Consider the following 24706-nt stretch of genomic DNA (forward strand, 5'->3'; position numbering starts at 1 on the left):
TTATGAGCAGGTCTAATTCTAATACAACAGATAGATCCTTAGTCAAGGATGGACCCATATCATCACAGAAACATCGTCTAGCGAACTCTCAAAATGGTTTAAATCTCTTATTGAAGAAAAATACTGCAGTCAATGATATAAATAACAGTATGATGCCTATTTTGTCACCTTTAAAGATGTCACCTCCGTCCTTGATCTTAACAACAGATCATAGTACAGATGGTAATGATAATGAAGACACTGAAACAAATTTTTTCAAGAATCTAACTCAAAACTTGAAATATTCGATTAATAGTCCAATTCCCCATACTCAATTTCCCACACCTTATTCTTCAAATCAAGGTAATAGAAATAATAATCGCAATAAAAAAAACATTAACTATAATGCCAATGCTAATTTGAATACTAATATTAACAATACTAGTATGCTATCTTCTGAAAGTCAACAACAACATTCCGTTGATTCCTCAGTATTAGAAAATAGTATCAATACTGGGCTATATGCTGGTCGTAATTTACAACGAACAAGTGCTGACAAGGCTTCAAAGAGTAGTAATTCTTCACTGAACAATACTGAACCAACTGTAGATCTAATGAATAATGATGGCGACACTCTAGAAGATATGAATATGCAACCATCTACGGTTTTACAATTTGGTAACAATTTCCCAAATGAGTTTTTGTTAGCTTCTCCAGAGCAATTAAAAGAATTCTTATTTGAATCCCCTGGTGGATTCAATTTGTTTCATAAGACTCCAGCAAAGACTCCATTAAGATTTGTTACTGATTCTAAAGATATGAATATTAATCTGACTTCAAATACAAAATCTGTCTCCAGTTCAAACTTAATTCATTTATTTACATCAGGCAATGGTAAAACTGAGGACCAAGATAAACTGGGAGGAAACAGCGAGTTTGGAATGATGAATAATGGTCAAGATGAATTTTTGAGTAGAACACCTTTGGAGAAGATTGATATCAATCTAATGTTTAATCAATCGAATATATTGTCGAATTCTGTGTCTCCTTCTAAAAAAATATCTATGAGTTTAACACCTTATGGTAGACGAATATTACATGAAATGGGTACCCCCTTCACTAGAAGTCTAAACCCTACAAATAGCGCATTAGTTGACTTCCAAAGAGCGAGAAAGGATGTTAATAACAATACTGGCATGAGTAATAATAACGAATTGCACAGTCCACCTGATGATAAAGAAAATATAACCAAGGGTAGACAACTTAGAAATAAATTTACTCTTACGCCGAACAATAAAAATAAAACTTCTCATGCAAAATTAACGAGAAAGAATTTAAAGAAAATAAATAAGAAAAACGACAAGAACAACAATACTCATATTCAATACAAGGACAATAAAAATCAACTATTGAAGAAGACTTCAATTACAAAACTACCTTATGAAAAAAATAGTAACAGCTACGATAATTTTGAAAATGATTTCGATGGCGATAATAATACATATGGATCATCCCCAACTACCATACAGTTGAATTCGTCAGTAACAAAATCAATCTCAAGACTTGATAATAGTAGAATACCGAATTTGAAAAATATGGAATTGATAGATGAAAGACTGGGAGATAAGTTATTCGATTTAAATGCAAGAAATATTCCTTTATCACCTACACCTAAATCATATTCCTCGAGTAATAAACTTAATATTGACACACTGAAGATACCAGAATTACCAAAGATGGGATCGTTCAAAAGTGATTCGAATAATCCAATATCTTTACCAGCGACGTTATCTGATTCTTCTGGTCAACAAAATAGTAAATTTAACAAAAATTCATTATCAAATTCCATATCCACTTCTACGTTATCTGTAGATCAAGGAATTAATGGTCCAAGAGTGAAAAAGGTTAAAAAGACAAAACCAAAGAAACCTAAATTCCAAGTGTTTGTCTCGAGTATAAACAAATTCAATGAATCAAACAGTTTTATTCCGATGTCACCAAAGGGCAACAAACAAAACCATAATAACAAGACAAACAACAAACTCAAAAGGACACAATCACTTTTGCTTAAAAAGAAAAAGACAATAGATGTATCCCAGGGGTCCAGTCACAATACCAAACAAAGGAAAGACAATTTACCCAAAGCCAGACGTTCAAGTTCAATGAGTACTAATGACTCTATTCATGATATTTACTAAGAGACTAATAAAACAGCTTGGTACATGGCACTAAAACTCCTGGATGCATCGTATATATACACATCAATACATACATAATAAATACAATACAAGTCAATACATATTTCATGGCATAATTTTACAAAATATTCCTTAAAAATTGCGTTGTCACATCTGTCAACACTAACATTAATATATTGACCCCGACCTTTCCTTAGAAAAGAGCCTTCTCTGAGATTATTGAACCCGAGAAACTCATCATGTTTCCAAAGATTTATCTCGTTTTCCTGCAGTAAAGGCTCCGTGAAAAAAAATATACAGATTAGATGGATGGATGATTTTTTTGTTACTTGAAAAGAAAGGGAGTTAGAAACAAGAACAGCATAAGAAAGCAAACGATATAGATAAACGAAGAATAGTGAGCCCAAGAAACGACACAATTATATAATTCCGGTTGTGACGGTAAGAATAAATAAAAATCAACATTTTTGAAATCCATTTAACCTGCGGTAGAACTAACCAACTGCAAAATCGAAAGATTCGTGAAGATCTAAACTACTCTGTTATTTATTGAGTTAAGTATTATCTGTTTATTCTCACCTCATCACCTTAACATTCTAGAGCGATACACTTAGACACACACGCACACATTTATTCTAGATGGATACTCGTGATATACTGATAAACAACGCCTCGATGCTGGATAAACATCTTTCTATGGAAGACAGAACTGGACTTGTTTCAAGTGATTCCCAGGTACACCCAGTACTTTCAGTACCAGTAGCCACTGCATTTTCTTTGTTGAATGTTTCTACCAATTTTGAAAACGATTTTAAAACATTCGATTATGTGTCCAACTATACTTCTATTCTTAGTACTACATTAGATGAGTTTCGAAGCAAGAACATAAAATTGAATAACGAATTACAATTGGCAAAATATTATGAATATAAGAAACCTATTGCAAGTAGTACGATAAGGCAGAATAGTGTGGTAAGTACATCTGACTCCTCAATTATTCAAAGTGATAGAAATAAAAATATCAATTCTATTATTGATAATTTCCTTTCATTTGCCGAAAATAATATAGACCCATATAGATTAAAAGACTCCTTGAAAAAATATGATGACATTCCAAATCCTCATTCAGGTTTACGATTAAGCAAGTTATATAATGACACTCATCTATCAGATGATATAGAAACAGATTCTCATTCTTTTGCAAACCTAAATTTTGCAAATTCTTATTATAAATACTATAAAAAATTATTGACAGTGGATTTAAAAGATTATGATATATTAAAGAAACATAACTTATGGGTTCCCACAGTTAGGAAAGATCATACTCAATTTTTAACTGAATTTAAGTCGGGTGAAAAACAAGAAAATGATGATATGTATAAGGACAAAACTTGTCCATTATTTATTACTGCAACTTACGCTTTACCTTCATTATACGATTACCATGCAGGCCATTCAATATTACCATCGATTTTTTCTGAATTTAAACTTCCATCTCTAATGTATCATACTACTGTGGAGTTCAATGGCCAAGTGTTTATACTGGGTGGGTTAATGGCATGTTATAGAAATGATAATGAAATTCCAAATGTTGAAAATTATTACGTTGATGGGATTAAGAATTTGCCTCCTCCACTATTACAAGATGTAATTAATAACCCTACAATGGTAAACAATCCATACCTTTATATTCAATATGTCAATTCTTCAAGATTATCGAGACCTAATATATCAGGGCAAATACCTCCACCATTATTATGTATGACAGCCTCAAAATTGACAGAAAGATACTTATTATTTTATGGTGGTATTGAAATTAAAACTGAAACTAATTTTGATCCAACTGGGAAAATCTTCATTAAGAAAAGGGCATTTTTAAATAATACCGCATATATCCTGGACACAGTATCCTTTAAATTTACCAAGATCGAAGTGAATACGCAATCTTTCAAAGAAGGTACTTCAACTACGTTTTCACCAAGATTTGGTCATATGCAAATAGCTATAAAGAGTTCTGATTTGGATATTTCTTGTAATTCAGGGTTAACAGAGAGTACTAGTTCCTTAGCGGTCAGTATATCAAATTCCATGAAGAAAGATGATTCAACTGGAGGTTCTGGATTGCATAGCCATGATTCTCCAAATATTGATCCACAACTTGATGAAAATACCAATGTCATGACGCAATCTAATTCTATACCAATGATAAATTCTCCTAGTACTCCAACTACCACCACCACTTCCAATACGAATACTAGCAATAATAACAATTCAAATAATATCTCAACTAGTAATGCTCACCACGCCAACAATATTTTTTCGATATTGATCTATGGTGGTTATAGACAAACTGTTGATGATAAATATACTGCATTAGATGATATGTGGAGATTAGATGTGAACATTGTTGCTCGTGGTAAGAAAGGGTTTTTAAAATTTGCTGACTCTATTATGGCGTCGAATATTCCTGTTATAGGTGAAGAAGGTGAAATACCCAAAGCAAGAGCTTTTTTTGCTTATTGTTTACCTGATACAATTTTACAAGGAAAGAATTCCTTGGAATATTCATTGTTGAAGAGGTTAGAAGAAGAATTCAATGTAGAGTCTAGTCTATTTGGCAGTCATACAGCTGGAAATAATAGTAATGATGCTACCACGTTATTATTCCCAAACATTCCACATAGTTCTCACATACCTATTGATAAAGTAACTACAAATACATCCACAAATACCAATACATCATCATCGAGGACCGCCACAAATAATTTCCGTAACGGTACAAATATTGGAACTGCCACTATAAATCTAAACAAATCAATCAGTAATAATATTAACGAAAGACGATCAAACACAAATGAAAGTTTAAATTCGGGATCGTTACATAATCAATTGAGATCAATAAATTCATACAGTGGTAAATATGATCATAATAGAAATGGAGATACCAAACGAGTCATTGTGATTCATGGTGGTTCTGATAACTTAGACGTGTTTGGAGATATGTGGTGGTTAGATCTAGATTCCATGAAGTGGTTGAAGATCGATACATATAACAAGAGTGATTCAAGTAATGATAACGTACTAGAAGTGAGTGAATTGAAACTTGTTGGTCATTCGATGGTATCAGCTGGTTATTCAGGTATATTCATTGGTGGGATGGATGATAATTCCGTCAACAAAATATATTGTAACGGTGAAAAGGGAGAAGGTGCTACAACTCAAAATGGTCTCGTTAATGTTATAAACTTAAAGACTCAATGTTTAATGAAGGTCGAGGATCCAATTGAATCTATGAATGAAGGTCAAGAGCAGGACTCAACTGCTTTAGAACTATTAAGAAAATCAAGATCCATATGTAGTGTCGGAGGATCTACTATTGAGTCCGACGGTACTGTATTACTGATTGGCGGTGTCGTGTTCAACAACAACGATATCGACAAGATATATTTAAGAGGTGCCATGCTAGAATTCATCCTGCCAGCTATGAGTCTACCTATATAATAAAAAGTCAAAAACAAAATAATATAAAACTGATATATGTATATACGCAAATATATTAAAGAGACGATAATTCCCACCACAGTTTCCCACACTCCGTAACACGGTACGTTATTGTTCCTAAAACGGTAATACCATCTAGCATTACAGTATCCCAAAAATTATTAATTTTTTCTTTTATAGATTGGCACAAAAACAGACAAACAAAGTATGAATAGTGCAACTTCTTCCTTGTTTATGTCTCTAATCACAATACCGAAAACGAATAAACGTTCTGAATGAAAAAAAAGCCGTGAAGCGAAAATTTTTCAATTTTTTTACAGAAAAAATTTTCACTTCCGCGCTTTAACGTGACGTGACGAGACGTGAACGAGTTGGATTAACTGACTGTGAAGAATCGCTAAATTTTTTTTTTATCACACAGAGAGAGAGCTTGAGTTTTTAATAAATAAAAAGGGCACAACATAGAGTGTCATTAATATTTATAATATTTTTATCTTGTTAAATATATTTATAAATTGTGTTATTATTATGTTCGATATATCAACTTGAAGAAAACTTGTGTGAAATAACGATACTCAACAAGTTACAGTTGAAAGTTGGTTAATTAATTTGGCGACCCTTTTTTTAAGCATTTATTTACTATTTTGACAGTTTGCCACAATTTTTTTTAAAACAAACGAAAAAACAATTTTAAAGGTAGAAAAGAACTAAGCTTTCACAAGTTGATTGTTTTAAACAGTTTTTAAATTTAGTTTCAATATTTATTCCTTTTGATCTTCTTTTTTAGAGCTTTTTCAGTCCCCTATTTCTGTATTTTTTTAAATTTAAAACTTTGACGTGTGATATCCCACATATTTTAAAACCACTCAATATTTAATAAGATAAAATTAATTTAAACATAATAAAATGTTAAGTCCGGAACGTCGTACTTCGATGGCTGAACGTCGTCCTTCTTTTGCTAATTTTTCAGGTAATTCAAACCATATAGATACTTTAATGGTACCTCATTTAGCAGGTATTGAAGATCCTTTACCAGAGACTACACCTGAAAAAGTTGATGTATTAATAGCTGGGACAGGTCTTGTAGAGAGTGTTTTGGCTGCCGCTCTAGCTTGGCAAGGGTCTACGGTGCTACATGTAGATACTAATGATTATTATGGTGATAGTGCCGCTACTTTAACAGTTGATCAAATTAAAAATTGGGTAAATAGGGTGAATAATAACGATATTATTTCATATAATAATGCTAAATTATACTTATCTACAAGTATTGGTCCGTCATGTAAATATATGTCAAAGGATTTCGGTATTGATTTATCTCCAAAGATTCTTTTTGCTAAATCTGATCTTTTATCAATCTTAGTGAAATCTCGTGTACATCAATATCTAGAGTTTCAATCTTTATCAACATTCCATACTTATGAAAATGATTCCTTTGAAAAATTGACAAATACAAAACAAGATATTTTCACAGATCAAAATTTATCATTAATGACAAAACGTAATTTAATGAAATTTTTAAAATTTGTTTTAAATTGGGAAGAGATGCCAGAGATATGGCAACCTTATGCCGATAAATCAATTACGCAATTTTTATTTGAAAAATTCAAATTAGAGAAACCTCAAGTCTTTGAATTAGTATTTTCTATTGGTTTATGTTGTAGTGTCGACACAAAGGTTCCTTTAGCTTTACATAGAATCCGTCGTTATTTGATCAGTTATGATGTGTATGGTCCTTTCCCTGTATTATATTCAAAATATGGTGGTGCAGGTGAAGTTTCTCAAGGATTTTGTAGATCTGCAGCCGTTGCAGGTGCTACATATAAATTAAATGAAAAACTATATTCTTACAATCCAACAACCCAAGTTGCTACTTTTACAGATGGATCTAAAGTTACAGTTACAGAAAAGATCATTATGTCGCCAACTCAAGCTCCCGAAGGGAATCAACATATCCCTGATCAAAAATATGAAGTGAACAGAATGGTTTGTCTAGTAGAGAAAGATTGTAAAGAATGGTTCAGTGAAGACGAATCTGCTGCTGTAGTAGTATTCCCACCAGGTTCCTTAAAATCAGGTAATAAACATGTAGTTCAAACCTTAATCCTAGGTGCTGGTTCCGAATGTTGTCCACAAAATACATCTATTTGGTACTTGTCAACAATAGAGAGCGGTGTTCGTGCAGAGATGGATTTGGATGCCGCCTTAGAAGCATTAGAGGTTAGTATTGTTAGGGAATCGTCCAGTGATATTACTGACAATAATGATATTGTTAAGATCGATGAAGATGGTCGTCCAATTATAAATTCAGTTAGATTAGGCCAATCATTTAAAGAGTATATCCCAAGAGAAAGTGTTCAACATTTAATGAAATTATCATATACTCAATATACATCTACACCACCATTTGATGTTGTAAATCCAGCTCTCTTTGATAATGATGAATTAAATAATAGAGCAAACTCCGTGAATAAATTTATTCCAAATGCTAGTGATAATGGCATTATATATACTGCAATGCCTTCAAGCGAGATATCATATGACGAAGTTGTAACAGCGGCAAAAGTCCTTTATGAGAAAATTGTTGGCAGTGACGATGATTTCTTTGATGTTGACTTCGAAGATGAAGATAACGACACCGTACCACAGGGAGCTTCTGTCAATGGGACGATTAGTTACGAAAATGCTATTGATGATGACGATGATGAGGATGTGGACATGGGAATACGCGGTGACGATTCTAATGAATTTGTGGGACAAATGGAAATATGACGAGACGGGGTTCTCTCATATAAAATACCTATACATACATTCACACATACATACATACATACATACATACATATATATATTTGAGAAATATTACTCTATATATTTAATTGATAATTCTTTGAAATCATAAATGGCAGCTCACACATTATACTCTTTTAAAAATGTTTAGAAATGAGAAAAGGAAAGTATATACAAGTCTCAATTGAATCTGTCATCAGTCTTTTATCCTTATGACCCAATAAAAGAAAGGAAAACGAATATGAACGTATGACTGTTTTGACTTTCTCACCATCAGTGCACCCATAAATACTCCTCTTCAATTACACCCACACATCCTTATACTTTAACAGAAAATTATATCAAAAATGTTTTTACTTAATTTTTAAAATTTCAAAAAATTTCACCAAGTTTACAAATATTCAATTTTCTCAGAGTAAACCCGCAGGAATTCGCTTGCCAATACAAATATTAAAGCCGTGAAAACTGAATTCCAAAAATTTCAAAAATCACAATGTTCGGTGATTTCATACATGCAATCTTTCTATAGCTTGGAAAAACTCAACTCAAAATTAATGCAGTTCTACTCAATGTAACGGTTGGAAGAAATGAATTTCACCTCATCACCTCTAATGAAGATTATTGTCTGCTATATTAATTTCAATTCAAGACACTTTCAATCTACAAACGTGTTTTGTTTCAACTCTTGATTAATTAAATATTTTCTTGTTTCATTTTATATAAAAAGTCTTTACGGAGCAGTCTTTATATTTCTCACTAGCGAAGAAGTCAAAACTACCCAATCCAAATCTCATATTAAAAATGTCTGACGTTGAAGAAGTTATCGAAGTCCAAGAAGAAGTTGTTGAACAAACTGCTGAAGTTACTATCGAAGATGCCCTAAAGGTTGTTCTAAGAACCGCTTTGATCCACGATGGTCTAGCCAGAGGTCTAAGAGAATCCACTAAGGCTCTAACCAGAGGTGAAGCTCAACTAGTTGTCCTAGTCTCTTCTGTCACTGAAGCTAACATCACCAAATTGGTTGAAGGTCTAGCTAACGACCCAGCTAACAAGGTTCCATTAATCAAGGTTGCTGATGCCAAGCAACTAGGTGAATGGGCTGGTCTAGGTAAGATCGACCGTGAAGGTAACGCCAGAAAGGTCGTCGGTTCCTCCGTTGTTGTCGTCAAGAACTGGGGTGCTGAAACCAGTGAACGTGACATGATCCTAGAACACTTCTCCCAACAATAAATGGATTAACATTTCGATTGATATAGAATAATCATTTTTATCCCTATTATTAACGTCTTATTATTTTTAATTATTATATAATTGCATTTTTATATTGATATATAATATTAATAAGAAAGAAGTATAATTTATTTTATTAAAAAAGCAGTGTGTATATTCATATAATGCATGTAGATAAAAGGTTTCATCATAATACCTAGAAGAATAAGGGTAAATCTCCATTACCATATGTAACACTGGAATTAGTCATGCTATGCTCTTCCTCATCATCATCATCATTATTCATCACGTCAACGGTGGTATTCTCATTGTTTTCACCATCCATGAAACTTTTGGTAACCATCTCTGTTTGTTCTGTGGTTAGGTTTAATATATTTGAACTCTCTATATTGGACCCAGAGTTGGTACTATTATTATTAACATTGCCATTTGGATTAACATATCTTGGCATAGCTGTAATATTTTGTTTCTTAACCATACCAAATTCATCTACATTCATAAACAATTCAATCTCATCTTGTGTATTTTGATCTGTCATTTCTTTCTCAAGAAGACATATTTCACTGACGATACCAGGGTAATCATTAGGTAAATCCATAGTAATATTTCTGGATGATGTAGATTTATTACGTGTATCTTTATTATTCCTACTATTTTGTCTATTATCAGATATTAGTATATCATCTGTCTGACTCAACACATTAACACTAAGAAGACCATTGACGTCCATTCTAAATAAGACTTTACTAGCAATCTTAGTACTTAACCTAATCTTGTCAAAAGTTGCAAAATCGAAGGATCCTATCACTGGAACATTGTAACACAATGTTGTAGAATCATCTTTATAAACTTCCAATTTTTCAAGGATTGATCTATTACCAGGTATAGTAATCTTCGAAAGTCCCAAAGCTGATTTAGATATGAGTGCAAATATATTTTCACCTGTATCCATCGTCTTTGCATACAAGTAACATTCTTTACAATTAGTTTCTTTCAAATCCTTCAATGCACTATAGAGGACGTCACCTTTTATGATACATTCGAACATCATATGCTCTTTATCCAGTATTAAACCGGTATTATCTATATCTTTTATCACATAAGTTCTATATTCCACTCTTTCAGAGATCATTGAATCCTCGAATATCAGAACAAAGGGGGATCCATTCCCATCATATGATAACGTACATTCCACAATATCGTCAATATTTTTATTCATTATATTGACACTATCCAATAAATGGTTAATCTTAACACACAGCTTCATATATCCTTCACTATTCTCTTTATCATTCTCATCACTAGGATCATTGTAAGAATATGACATAAATAGCTCTCGGGCTAGCAGTAACTGTATCTTAATGACATGGTTATTCTCACGGACAAATGATAGACCGTCTTTATCAATATATATCAGGACATCTTCTTTCAGGCCAAATGCTGTTAAACAATTTAATGCTGTAGTAATATGATCCAAATGTACGGTTGTAGCGACAAATTTAGACCCTTCATCTTCCAAACCAATCCTTACCATATCTAAGCACCATTAATATCCAGAAACTTTCTATTACAATGTCTATATCGATACCTGATGTGATATTTTACCTCTTTATCATTCTTGTCCATCATGTACATTTAAATAAACACATTTCAATAGATTCTGATTTTTTAGTTTAGCGCGGCTCCAATCGAATCCATTTAAGAGTGAATCGTATCTCAATATGGATAAAACTGTAGCTTTACTTCTTAACATGATTCAAACAACTTTATCCACTGAGTGATAACAAACAACGGCATATATAATGAATCAAGCAGTGAGAATAGCATCTCGTACAAAACCTCATACCCATGTTTTAATTGTGTTGCATGGTCTAGGTGATACGGGTCAAGGATGGACTTTCTTAGCATCTGAATTACAACAGGAAAAATGTTTTGATTCCACAAGTTTTATATTTCCAAATGCACCACACATTCCAATTACTGCTAATAGTGGGATGCATATGCCTGGTTGGTTCGATATCAAAGAGTGGGACCCACACATGAAGCAATTCGATACAGAGGGGTACCTCAAGTCATTACAATGTGTCGAGGACTACGTTGAGGAGCAAATGAAGAATGGAATTCCCGCTAAAAATATCATTATAGGTGGGTTCTCGCAAGGTGCAGCTTTAACATTAGGTAGTACATTAAATCTTAAGGAGAAAATTGGAGGGTTTTTTGCTTTATCTGGGTTCATTAACTCTGGTATCAAGGATGTCATATGGGATAATGAGGTCAATAAAAGCGCCAAAAGTTGTAATTTAGATACACCAATCTTCCATGGCCATGGTGACTGGGATCCAATTGTTGCAATAGAAAAGGGTAAACAGGCTGAGAGATATCTTACAGAGGAGTGCCATTTCAAGGATTATAACTTCCACGAGTATGCACATCTCGAACATTCAGTCGCACCACAAGAATTAAGGGATTTGACCAATTTTATCAAGAAATGTTGGCAAATGTAGATTCGCTATATAATTCAGTACTACCCTTAAATAATCAAACCTAACTGATAAATAATTGAAGAGAATTGTGCCCTATTACGATTGGTTTATTCATTCATATTTCTGAGGAGAGATGAGATGTTAATAAATATTTTTCTGTTGATCATCCGAAAATTAAAACTTGAAGCGAATATTAAAAGTTTCAAAACAAACTTTACCTATAAAGATTTTACTTGAAATATTTTACTGAAGAGTACCTTATTGATCTATATTTGCTGACCACTAGTGATAGTATCTGTGGTATGCATAATGAGTGAAGAATATGAGAGTACACAGTTATCTGTGGACAGTATTTTAAGCGATGTTTATGCCAAAAGAAAATCTTTTAAGGCTCAACCCAAAATTGATATTCTAGATATCGATGAACTTAGGGAATTACAAGGAAGGAAACGTAAGGAGTTTGAATCCTACCTCAAAAGAAATAGGTTGGATATTAGACAATGGTTACGATATGCTTCGTTTGAATTGGAACAACGTGATATGAGACGTGCAAGATCTATATTTGAAAGAGCTCTCTTGGTTAATAGTGCACATATCCCGCTATGGATTAGATATGCTGATTCTGAAATAAAATATAAATATTTAAATCATGCTAGAAATATCTTAGACAGAGCTATTACCACACTACCGAGGGCTGACAAATTGTGGTACAAATATTTATTCTTAGAAGAGTCATTGGAAAATTGGGATGTGGTTAGATCATTATATAACAAATGGTGTTCGTTAGAGCCTGAAAGAGGCGTTTGGATTTCAAATATTGATTTTGAAATACGACAACAGAGATATGATAATGTTAGAAATATTTATGAAAAATTTGTATTAGTTTATCCAGATGCTGAAACATGGTTATCATGGGTGAAATTTGAATCTATATATGGTACCGTTGAATCTATTAGGAATATATACTCAATGGCTTTGGATGTCCTTATATCATATGAATCCACTATGGTCCAAAATGACAATTATGAAACTGGAATAACGAAACTAGCGCTGTTATTTGCTCAATGGGAAGTTTCCGAAAGGGAATATGAGAGAGCCGCAACTATTTACAAGGTTTGTCGAGACAAATGGCCAAATAACTCTATTGTGATTAAGAGTCAAGACGAATTTAATAGAAATTTTGGAAGTGTGACGGATATTGAGGATACTTTAATTGCGAAGAGGAAAATTAGTTATGAAGAGGAGTTGAACAATGACGTTACAAATTACTATACTTGGATGCTTTATATCGACTTGATCCAAAAATATTACTCTCAAAATATCATTGATGTCTTTGAAAGAGCTGTGACAACTTCCATACCAAAGCAGAAAAAAAAAAAGGATATCCAGTGGAAGCGTTACATATACTTATGGATCAGATACTTTACATTCATGGAATTGAATAAAAATGACATTGAGCGTAGCAGAACGTTATATAAGCGATGCTTGAATAAAATTATTCCACATAATACCTTTACATTTAGCAAGATTTGGATTATGTATAGTGAATTTGAAATTAGGCAAAATAATCTACCATTAGCAAGGAAAATACTTGGTAGAGCGATAGGGATGTGTCCAACTACAAAAATGTTCAAAAAATACATTGAGTTGGAAATAAAATTAAGAGACTTTGACAGAGTACGGAAAATATATGAAAAATATATCGAGTATACGCCTTCAGAGAAAGATATTTGGTTGGAATATGCAAAATTGGAAGAGAATTTAGGAGATGAAGAACGAGCTCGTGCTATTTTCAAGATTTCATTACAAGACGATGTGAGCGACATCCCCATAATGTCTCAATTATCTCTACTTGATAGATTTATAAAATTTGAAACAGAAGCACAAGAGTATAATAATGCGCGCTCTTTATATGAAGTATACCTCCGTAAAAGCAATTATTCCACTAAAATTTGGATTTCTTATGCAATGTATGAGAGTTCTGCTCCAACAGAAAACCAGCTGGAAGCATTATACGGAAATAGTAACAGTGAATCAGAAGGAAGTGATGATGATGACGATGATGTAGAATTTAAACCGACAGAGGAAAATTTTGCAAGAGCCAGAATAATATTTGAGCGAGGATTAGAATACTTTAAAGAGAGAGAAGATGGGAAGAACAGGTATATATTATTCCAAGCATATGAAGAATTCGAGGAAAAGTTTGGCTCTGCCGAAACTAATCAACGAGTTGTGCAACAAGCACCTAAGACAGTTTTACGTGTCAAAGACGAAAATGGCATTCAAAGGGAATATACCGATTATGTGTTTCCAGACGATTCTTCGCCTTCTGGAAAGGTGAACGTATCTCGTTTTCTTGCTTTCGCAAAGAAATGGAAAGAAGAAGAAGAAGAAGAAGAAGAAGAAGAAGAAGAAGAAGAAGAAGAAGATAAGAAGGATGAGACACACGAAATGTAAGCCATATGTCTATTCACTTGAAAACAATATTTATAAAAGGTTTTTCAACTTTATATACATATAAATATTCTATTAATGCATCGATTAGTCCATATCCCCTGTAATGTGCATTACTATCAAAGTAATTTATAGAGAATGAGGGATTCGTCGTCATTATAAACCTGGCGGGCCTGATAATTCTGGAGTATCTCCTGTATTTCTTGGACCATTATCCGGGATTCCTGGAGGTAAATTCAAATCATTTGACAAAGAATCCAATCCAGGAGGTGCGCTTGATACCGAACTCAATCCGGGTGGCAAGTTCGATACAGAATCTAATCCAGGTGGTACATTTGAGGTAGAATCTAATCCAGGAGGTGCATTTGAGGTAGAATCTAACCCAGGTGGTACCATGTTAGGGCTTAATCTTGCTGGCTCATTGAAAGTATCCAACCCAGGAGGAAGATTACTAGATGATGATAGAGCAGGAGCTGCTCTATCTCTGTTAACATTGGAGCGATCAGAATGTACTATAGCTTGCTGTAGTTGTGGTGGCGTAGTACCTATATTACTAGATTCCTCATATGATAATCTCACATTCTGTGCTTGCTGTCCATTATTTGAATCAGAATATCTATTGTACCGAGAGCCTCCATTATTATTGCCAAATCTAGATTGATATTGTGTTCCACGGTCATATTTACCACTACCACTTTGGTTTATGGCACTATATCTGGAGTTTCCCGTGTGAATAGTACCTTTGTTATCGTTCGATCCCTGGAATGTATTAGTATCCATATCACGACCAGTATTAGGTAGCGATGGTGCATTATACTTATTGGAATATGAGGGACAATCCCTCGTCGTATGACCTGTCTGACCACAGTTGTTACACAAAACCTGTTGGGCAAACGAAACTCTATTGGGACAGTCATATTTCATGTGGCCCTTTAAGCCACATATTGAACAAGGTCTATCATCTTCTCGCAACGTACCGTTCAACTCCGCTAGTTCCCTTAATTGACCCCTCTTCAAATCATTTTGACCTTCTGGAGATGTAACAGCTCTAATAACGATTGCTTGACAAGCCTTAATACCCTCTTGCACTTTCTCCTCCGAATCTGCTATTATTAAGCAATGTAATGGATCTTCCATATTTGTTGCGCCCTTTGGTAAATCGTTAGAATGTTTACCTTCTTTCACAGAACCTCTACCTCTTATTGCAATCTTGCACTTCGAACTTTCTTGTAACTTCTTCAATGTATTACCACGAGGTCCTAATAATAATCCAACAAAATTAATTCCACTATACTGGTCTACAGGAATGTAATATTTTTCCTGGAATTTGGTGGGCCTAACATAATCTTGAGGTGGAACATAAAACGGTATCATCTTCAGAGCAATTTCTACAAGCCTATATCTTTCATCTTCTAAACATTTTCTATATCTTTGTTCATCTGTATTAGTTCTTTTCCCATCTGCATCATAGACAGGATTCGGACTAGGCATTCTTGTAAACCATTTCGGTAGAGGCAATGTGTCTCTTCTCAATAGTTCAGTTATTTCTTCGATCCGAAAGTATGCTTCATAAGCATCCATTTGCTCAAATGTTAGGGCTCCAGTTATAGCTGTTGGTAATTGGTTAGAGGTCTCTTTAGTTGAGTTGTCAGCTGAAACATCATCCCAAAAATTAATATGGCCTGGTACTTTATTTATTATGTTAGCCATATTGTGTAATATCCTGCTATCTGCTTATTAGATTTTGGTATTAATATCGTAACAATAACTGCTAACAAAAAACGACTATCACTCTAACTTGTCGTGCAATATCTTTAATTAATAACCATCTGTGAAACATGTATTAGAAAAGTAATCATCCGAAATAAAAATCATGAAGTTTTCTTAAGCTCATTGCATTTCCCGAAAACCGTGAAAAGCGAGAATAATTCACTTTAAAATGTTATTCATATAAACAAGTGCCATTAATGCTGACGAACATATATGTATATATTGTTATTATTTCATTTATACCTAAGTTAAAAATACTAATACCCTAAACTTTCGCAAGCATTTCTGTAATTGTTGATTTTACTGTGTCAAATATGTCAGAAGGGAACCCATTAATGACGGTTTCTCCATCGCTTACCTTTCTGACAGCAACTTGACCATCTACTACCAATGTACCTTCTCCCTTGAATTCTGCTTTATGGTTTAGTTCCATTAGTTTTCTTCTCACTTCTGCAAGTCTGATATCACCAATGGATAGTGATCCATTAGTATGCCTTTTATTATTGGTTATTATCGGTTTTAGTACAAGCTTACTTCTCATTGAACCAGATTTTTGTGATGGAGCTTCTTTTACTATTCTACCAATAACATGCGCCACAGTATGACCTTCTCCAATCCTTTGCCATCTTAAAGATTGATCCAATTCTATATCTAAGCTAATATCCAACGTCTTCACTATGGTATCAAACTCGACGTTTTCATTGTATGGTATGTCAACCATTTCAATTTTTCTTTTAAGTAGAATGGATACAACATTTTCATCTTGTATTTCTTTAGAACCAAGTAGTATAATTTTCCTAGGTTTCAAGGTAGGCCATATAACTGACGCTGATCTTTGATCAACAACATTGTCTAGATTTATGAATGATAACTGACATGAAATGGTCGCCGTCTCCTTTTGAAATATTCTTAAACATGGATGATTCTTGGCATCTAGATATTCAAGGTTGTCAAATTTCATCTTTTCTTTTTTCTTTCTTTCCGCATTCTCTTTTTCAGTTTGTCTATCTTTCTTTTGTTTCTTTGAACGATTTGTTGCTTCAGAATTATTCTCTTTCTCATCTTCATTGTCTCGTACATTTCTCTTTTGACTACTAATTTTATCTTCTTCTTGTTCTTTGCTTTCCTTTGGAATTAGTTGATCTATATTTACAAAAGAACCATATTCATCAATCTTATGCTTTACCGGTTTGAATTGGAACATTTTGTTCTTAATCGACGAATTTGGCAAGATGATTGTATCCATAGGTATCTCATGTTCTTTATTATTCTTACCTTTACCTTTTAATATATCAATGAGATCATCGTCATCTTCATCATCATCATCGTCATCCTCACCATTCACATCTCCAATAACCCTATTAGTCCCGTCAGGTGAAACAATGGTCCCATCACCAAACGAGTGCGCAAAACTACCAGACAATTTTGACTCCTTCCGTAAAACTATCTCATCTTCTTTTCTTTGCTTTCGTCTTCGGTCGATCTTCTCATTAAATTCAATCAACGACTCATCTTTTAGAGGCTTCAGATTGGCAATTTCGAATTCTGCAGTAGTTGAGTAACTAATATTTGCCCCCTCCTGTACCTTACCATTTGCATGTTCCAACCATTCTACTTTCATCTTGTCAAGAATTGGTTGGTTGTTCTCACGGTTGGATGTTAATAACACTGTTACATTAGATATTTCACTCAAATTTTTCATTGTTTCAGAAATACATGAATCAACTTCTGAAACAAAGCAAATAGAAGGACCTTTTTGTTTCAAGATTTCTTTTGGAGTAACTGGCTTCAATATATTATTGACATCAAAGGGTGACCGACCATTTCTATTTTCCCATTTCTTAATGATAGTTGAGGATAACCATTCCATCATAGATTGTGCGTAGGTCACCGTTCTCCCTTTAGCATATGATACTAGTAATATAGGTACCTTTGATTGTTTCCCATTATTCGATCTTTCATACAGAAAATTGTGTGTCATTGCTAATAAATCTAAGAAATTCCCACCAATTTCACACGGTATTATAACAGAACCGCCGTCCATCAATGATTTCCTCAAAGTCTCATTAAACATATTTACACGTCTCTTTAAAGGCCGAGATGAACCAAACTGAGTCAAACTAGTGATAACGCTAGATGGTCTACTTAGGGCTGATAATGACTTACCACTACTGTCCAACAAGGCCGCAGCATTTAGAATAGTACTCTTCGAATGATTCCAATTTTTCGCATACAATAACTTCTCAGAGTAATTAGTTATACACCAAATGGAAGAGCCAGGTGAGTAACCAGAACTATAAGCTGTCATTGACAGTCCATCATATCTGGATCTCAAATCGACATCCTGAGAAAACTTCAAGGCTTCAATAAAATCAAATGCTGATTCAATGTCATCAATATCCATTTCGTTTGAAGCATATGGCCCTGCCACACCTCCTGAAACATATAAATCAATTGTAGCGACCCTTCCTAGATTTGTTATGGGTAATGTAGTGTATACATGTATTCTAGAGATAAAATGGGAAAGAAAATTATAGTAAAGTAAAGGATATGCTCCTAAACAATCAACTGTTGATTGAGATATCAATATAATATCCACATCAGGAATAATCGAAGCCCAAAAGGACACTGACTTATCATATGGTACCTTTGAATTGGACCATGCTGGATCCAGTAATATCGTAACAGTCTCAAAGCGAATTACTGTCCCAACACACACACCTGAGCCATCCTCAAGCGTTCGTAGTTTGTATGCCATTGTAGTGATTATCTTAGTAGTCTACAAATTCAATACATGAAATGTCAATTCAAAGCCAAAAGGGGTTCCAATTGGACTCTTTAACTATTGGTCCTTTCAACGTTCATTGTTATAATAAATATTATATTCGAATAATTCTCCTTTTCGGAGGGCGATGCGACTTTTTTTTTTGGTTCATGGAACATTTCTTCAAGGTATAGATAGCCACAACACCTCTTATCGGTATATTTTTGGATAAACGTTGGGATATATTAACAAAAGATGCCAATGAAGTTTTATTTTATAATACTGTGCTAAGATAAGAATTGTTATATTTTCTTGGGTGAATTTTATTTTGAAACTTAGCTTTATTCTTTACATTACATCAAAATTGAAGGAGCGAAGCTTAAAGCAAAATTATTACTATCAAACATGGAAAATTCTGACAGTTCTGTGATATTTGGCATATGTTTGGTGGATTTTCATCATAAGAGAGGCCCTGAAATTGAGTATTGGCACGGGTTACCGGATGGGGTAAAGAAGGATGGACTTTGGACAAATTTACCCTTTCAAGCTCTTCCAGATGGGTCCCATTCATTCGAGGAAACATTCACCTATTTCACTTTATTATACGACGAAGATAATCATTGTAGCCCAATAAATGGAGCTACCGAACTTTCTGCAAATGATGTGAATAATTACTCGACGTTATTCGCCATATCTTGCTCTAGACAAATTAAAACTGACGATTTACTAACAAAGGATAAAGATGTCACACGTTCCACCGTCCAAAAAGCAATCGTAGTAGTATTTCGTGAACCAATATTTGGTCAAATTAGAGATAAATTAAGTATCGTTACAAATGCTTACTTTCTTCAACATGATTTTACAGATAAACAGATATTGGTATCCCTATATGACAATTTGAAAGTGCTCTATAAATCCTCTTCGACAGAAGACATATCAAATTCCGCGAATAGACTGTATATTGGATTATGTCTACGGAAGGTTGTACATGATTTCAAAAAGGATGTTTTAATATTATTGAAGGCAATGATATTAGAGAAAAAAATTATATTTTATGGGAGCAATGTGGAATACTTGTGCAATTTACAGTTCAGTTTGATTAGTCTCATACCGTCTTTATTATTAGATTTACGGGATAGTGGGAGCCCCCTAACGTATAAGGATATATCAAAGATGGAAAGAGCCACATCATTTAAATCAAGTGATCGTAAGTCGGTTTTAAAGTTTTTAGGATTGCCATTACAAATATTCCAGAAAGGTGGCTTATTTTCACCATATACACCACTCCAACAAGTTGATGATATTAAATCGGAGAAGACTAATTTTTTCGTTGTCGGTTCTTCTAATTCGTTACTTTTTGAAAGAAGAGATGAATTATGTGATATATTGGTGAATGTTGATACTCTGTCACTAGAGATAATTAATAAATCATTAGATGGACCTTTACAACTTACTGGACATGATAAGAAATGGATTGAATCTATTGTTGCCATCGTCGAAGAAACGTGGAACGAAAATGATGATGAAACACCCAAGAATTCACAATTCAAAGGTAGTGAAGACTTTATAAGATGGCAGTTTGAAGATTATATAACTGGTCTTCTCTCCTCTGTAAAACTTTTTGACTATGTGAATTCCAACAAAGATAACCCAGTTGCATTACAAAGCATACCTCAAGATTATCTAAATTTGAATCCCTGGAGTTTATATAATATCCATTGGGTAAACATGTGGGAAACTACAAGGAATTATGAAATTTTCAACAAATTGACAGATGATAGACTTTTTGATTTGTTTGTTCCAAAGCATGCCTATAATGGTGTTGATAACTTTGTAATATTTCAACAGAAACTGATCTCGGCATTCCAAAATCTCAGAAAGCACCCATCCACTGATGCGCCTTCAAACAAAAGTATAGAAGATGAACAAGTGTCGAAGGTGGTAAGTAATGGAAATACAGTTGATAATGAAAAGAAAACTCACAATGATAATGAACCCATTCCAAAGGAGAATGTTTGGTCATCGTGGAAGGACTACTTTAACAGGAAGAAAATTAAAAATAATGAAGATGCAACATGTTTGAATAACGATACTAATGATACAGCCAATTCAGTTATATCTAAAGGTAGCTCTAACAATTCCAAAAAAACGAAAAATGACGACAACACAACGAATACAAATTTACAACAAAATTCAACAAGAAAAGCTATTGAAAATGCCCTATTAGGTCTTGGATTGCATCGTGATAATCATCAAAGGGACTTAAATGAAAGTAGCGATGACGATGACAACAATGAATCGTTTAGTTCTGCAAAGGTAAACCAGGATGAGAGTTTTAGCTCTAAAGAACAGGAGAAATCTAGTAACTTCATTCCAAGAGATGAAAATTCAAACTCGGATAGTATGACTGCTGACGATTTGATATTAACGGAAGATGAAAAAGAGGAATATGTAGTTCCGGATGACACAACTAAGACAGACAAATAAATTAGATAAATAAAAATATAACGAAATGATGACTAAATTATTTTTTCCATATTTAGTACTTATATATATTTTCAAACTCTCTTTTTGGTGTGGAAAATTTAATCAGTCCTATGCAAAAAAGGGAAATCCATTTATGCAAGACATACATGGTCTGTAAGATTACTAACCAGGGGTTAGCATTTATAAGGTTTGAGGTTAATTTGGTTGAATTTAACAGAAAAAAAACAACAAATATTAAGTTATTTTCATTATTACAAATACAGCAAAAGGGACAACAACATTTGAAGAGCTACATACATCTCATGAAAAATAAAATGAAGCTCTGCGGCTCTTTTGTGTAAAAAGAAAAAAGGGGCATACTGGGAATTGAACCCAGGGCCTCTCACATATTCGAGTTTAGAACCCAAAGCGAGAATCATACCACTAGACCACACGCCCAATTAATTTAAAAATATTGACTCGAAAGCAATATAAAATATATATAAGAATTATTTGGGACACAACTGCGACATGACTTAATAATAGGTTACTGATGGGAAAATTGAATATTAGACATCTTCTATTTAACTGAACAAATTTTATTATATTACAAAATCAACTTATAGTCGTCTGAGGTTTTATATCTTATACAAAAATATATAAAGTAAATTATGGAAACAATTATATTCATAAATGAAATATTGTTCCATTTATATATGTTGGATTATCATTGTCGTGATTATAAACTCACTCGACAGTGGCGTAAGTAATCTATTATTAAGTTGTTGCGGGATGAACCTATTGTTAGATCATTGCGGGATGAATCTATCAATAGATCATAACCTTGGTCATTATCCCTCTTATAATATATTTCCGACAGTTACTGTGGATACACAATGTTGTAGACAAACTGAGATAGAGTGTTTACCTCTATTAGTCTCTTCAAGCTTTACTATATTTAATTCGGACATTTTTTAATACGATAATCGATTGGTCTCTTTATATTATATATAATTTATAGAACGAATAGAATCTAATTTCGAATGTGAGCTGAAGCTGACATACTGTGGTTAGACTTATATTCGTTCATTATTTAAGGTATTAGGTATAGAGGTGAATGGTGTAGCTTGAGGTTTGATGTGTTATAATATAGAAAGTAGCAATACTTAGTTATTACAATTTTATGTTTAGTAAGAAATTATTACTAACTGTTCAATATGATTCTAGAACATTCTTTAAGAATGATTAGTAAGCAAGTATTACTAATTGTTTCATAAGTGTCTAGAACATGTTTCAAGAATGTTTAGTAAAAATACTATCAATATTTGGTAGACTGTTTTCCTTTTCCAAAAGTATAAAAGGACCACATATTCTAGCTTTATATATATACAATCTTCCTTATATAGACTTACTTCATATAACATAAAATAAACTACAAGATTATAAATTTGAATATCTATAACTATGTCCGATAATTTCAACTCGAATACTAATCGTATATTCTCGATTTCAAACTTACGTTTACACTACCTTTGAAGGATTAATGACCTGCTCACTAATATATCACTAGCTATAAATATTTGGTACTAAAAGTTTATCTGCTATAACATAATCTCGACTCAACGGGTTTAATCTTTCCATGTTGAATAAGTATTAGGTGATACGAAATGTAAAAATTTGTAAGAAATATTTACAGATTATAAAGGAATCTATATTAAAACTTAATAAAGTTTTTTACAATGGTATGTATCCAAATAATACTTTTAGGCATTACGAAATCACTACTTTCAAATTTTATTTTATGCATATAACATAAAACTGATAATCTTTCTCTTAATATATATAAAGGTATTAACGCACTAAAACCTCTCCTGTTTTTTTCCTTTAAAAAAACAAGGACCTTCGGATTTACCTATGTTAAAACATTAGGATCTTATTCATTTGTTCTGACTACATACATATTGATTTCTATTTTTAATCCTTCTTGTTTATTTAATTTAAAATGTAAATATGTTTACCTTTTTCTTAATTTATTCACAATTAAATGCTTTGAAAGATTTTCCGAAATGGAGTGGTTCATATTTAAGAAGATTGTGGGTGTCCCATTACTGTAGCGATGACATATATAGTGATAAAAGAGATATGTCAAAAGTATCACATGTTTCAGTTCCGTTCAAGCTAGTTGTCTTAAAGGACAATAACATATTCAAACATTTCAAAGGCTGTAACACGGAGCTTATCCATCGTGCTGTTATGCCGACTGTTCCCAGACTGGGAGTAACCAGTTCAGGTAACGTTCCAAACTCCGAACCCTTAGCTGAGTATTACAGCCACTTTAGTAAATTCCCAGATATTTTACTTAATACTTAAGTAACTTTTATTTCCAAGAAGGTCGGCGTTTTTTAGCCATGTTTCGGGTATTTGGAGCTAAGAATCAGTTGACGCATATAGACCAATTTTCAAGAGAATCCATGACAATAAATCCTATGTGGTCGTGTTACTATGGACATTAGGTAGACAATCTAACGCTGACATTCTAACTGGAGATGGCCTATTATTTGTTTCGGCTCTGATAACATTTATTAGAACGACTCATTCAAACAAATTTCAGAAAAGGTTAAGAACTTTGAAATGTGCGTTGGCAATTTCCGAAATCAAACAATATATCGAGGATTTCAAAGTGTCAGCAAGAAATACTGTATCTGCAGGTAACTTGACGTTGCATCCAAATGAGGTTAAAAAGTTAATGAATGGTGATGATAGAACTTTGATTGGTTTTGGAAGATACTGGATTGTTAATTTTAATTTACCACATCGTTTAGTAGGTGGTGTTCCATTGAATATCTATAATATAAATGTATATTATATAGGATAAACAATGCTTGACACATTCAGTTTTTAAAATGTCGAGTACTCACAAAATTTCATAATATATTAAGAGGCGTGAAACCATAACTCATCACAATCTTAGTAGATTGCCAACCCTCCATTAAAGCCGTTTTGTAGTTGTAACAATGGTTTAGATATGAATATATGGTAGTTTCCTATTATTTTTAAAGACATTTCAAACA

At 33.2% G+C, this 24706-nt stretch overlaps 10 protein-coding genes and 1 non-coding gene across 11 annotated transcripts; 7 read left to right on the forward strand and 4 right to left on the reverse strand.

Annotated features, from left to right (window-relative positions):
- Window positions 1–2: 2 nt before the first annotated feature.
- NDD1 (Ndd1p) lies at window positions 3–2177 on the forward strand (the record flags this gene model as incomplete). The annotated part of the gene is made up of 1 exon (XM_041551361.1): window positions 3–2177. One exon carries the CDS (start codon window positions 3–5, stop codon window positions 2175–2177), a length of 2175 nt encoding a protein of 724 aa, XP_041407295.1.
- Window positions 2178–2816: 639 nt separating this feature from the next.
- Window positions 2817–5678, forward strand: GPB1 (Gpb1p; the record flags this gene model as incomplete). The annotated part of the gene is made up of 1 exon (XM_041551362.1): window positions 2817–5678. The coding sequence occupies one exon, from the start codon at window positions 2817–2819 to the stop codon at window positions 5676–5678; it is 2862 nt and encodes a 953-aa protein (XP_041407296.1).
- A 906-nt stretch (window positions 5679–6584) lies between these two features.
- MRS6 (GTPase-activating protein MRS6) lies at window positions 6585–8450 on the forward strand (the record flags this gene model as incomplete). Its single annotated transcript, XM_041551363.1, has 1 exon — window positions 6585–8450. One exon carries the CDS (start codon window positions 6585–6587, stop codon window positions 8448–8450), a length of 1866 nt encoding a protein of 621 aa, XP_041407297.1.
- An 819-nt stretch (window positions 8451–9269) lies between these two features.
- RPS12 (40S ribosomal protein eS12) lies at window positions 9270–9698 on the forward strand (the record flags this gene model as incomplete). The annotated part of the gene is made up of 1 exon (XM_041551364.1): window positions 9270–9698. The coding sequence occupies one exon, from the start codon at window positions 9270–9272 to the stop codon at window positions 9696–9698; it is 429 nt and encodes a 142-aa protein (XP_041407298.1).
- A 196-nt stretch (window positions 9699–9894) lies between these two features.
- Window positions 9895–11232, reverse strand: RAD17 (Rad17p; the record flags this gene model as incomplete). The annotated part of the gene is made up of 1 exon (XM_041551365.1): window positions 9895–11232. One exon carries the CDS (start codon window positions 11230–11232, stop codon window positions 9895–9897), a length of 1338 nt encoding a protein of 445 aa, XP_041407299.1.
- Window positions 11233–11500: 268 nt separating this feature from the next.
- On the forward strand, window positions 11501–12202 carry TML25 (palmitoyl-(protein) hydrolase; the record flags this gene model as incomplete). The annotated part of the gene is made up of 1 exon (XM_041551366.1): window positions 11501–12202. One exon carries the CDS (start codon window positions 11501–11503, stop codon window positions 12200–12202), a length of 702 nt encoding a protein of 233 aa, XP_041407300.1.
- A 288-nt stretch (window positions 12203–12490) lies between these two features.
- Window positions 12491–14638, forward strand: CLF1 (Clf1p; the record flags this gene model as incomplete). The annotated part of the gene is made up of 1 exon (XM_041551367.1): window positions 12491–14638. One exon carries the CDS (start codon window positions 12491–12493, stop codon window positions 14636–14638), a length of 2148 nt encoding a protein of 715 aa, XP_041407301.1.
- Window positions 14639–14791: 153 nt separating this feature from the next.
- Window positions 14792–16345, reverse strand: MSL5 (mRNA splicing protein MSL5; the record flags this gene model as incomplete). The annotated part of the gene is made up of 1 exon (XM_041551368.1): window positions 14792–16345. One exon carries the CDS (start codon window positions 16343–16345, stop codon window positions 14792–14794), a length of 1554 nt encoding a protein of 517 aa, XP_041407302.1.
- Window positions 16346–16670: 325 nt separating this feature from the next.
- On the reverse strand, window positions 16671–19163 carry CFT2 (cleavage polyadenylation factor subunit CFT2; the record flags this gene model as incomplete). Its single annotated transcript, XM_041551369.1, has 1 exon — window positions 16671–19163. The coding sequence occupies one exon, from the start codon at window positions 19161–19163 to the stop codon at window positions 16671–16673; it is 2493 nt and encodes an 830-aa protein (XP_041407303.1).
- A 411-nt stretch (window positions 19164–19574) lies between these two features.
- Window positions 19575–21656, forward strand: AVL9 (Avl9p; the record flags this gene model as incomplete). The annotated part of the gene is made up of 1 exon (XM_041551370.1): window positions 19575–21656. One exon carries the CDS (start codon window positions 19575–19577, stop codon window positions 21654–21656), a length of 2082 nt encoding a protein of 693 aa, XP_041407304.1.
- Window positions 21657–22007: 351 nt separating this feature from the next.
- On the reverse strand, window positions 22008–22094 carry KABA2_06S05896. The gene is given in 2 exon segments: window positions 22008–22044; window positions 22058–22094. It is a non-coding gene; the product is annotated as a tRNA-Pro (tRNA).
- Between the last annotated feature and the right edge of the window lie 2612 nt (window positions 22095–24706).

The sequence above is a fragment of the Maudiozyma barnettii genome, assembly GCF_903064755.1.
Source record: "Maudiozyma barnettii strain CLIB 1767 genome assembly, contig: KABA2_06, whole genome shotgun sequence".
In the NCBI taxonomy this organism is placed as follows: Eukaryota; Fungi; Ascomycota; class Saccharomycetes; order Saccharomycetales; family Saccharomycetaceae; genus Maudiozyma; species Maudiozyma barnettii.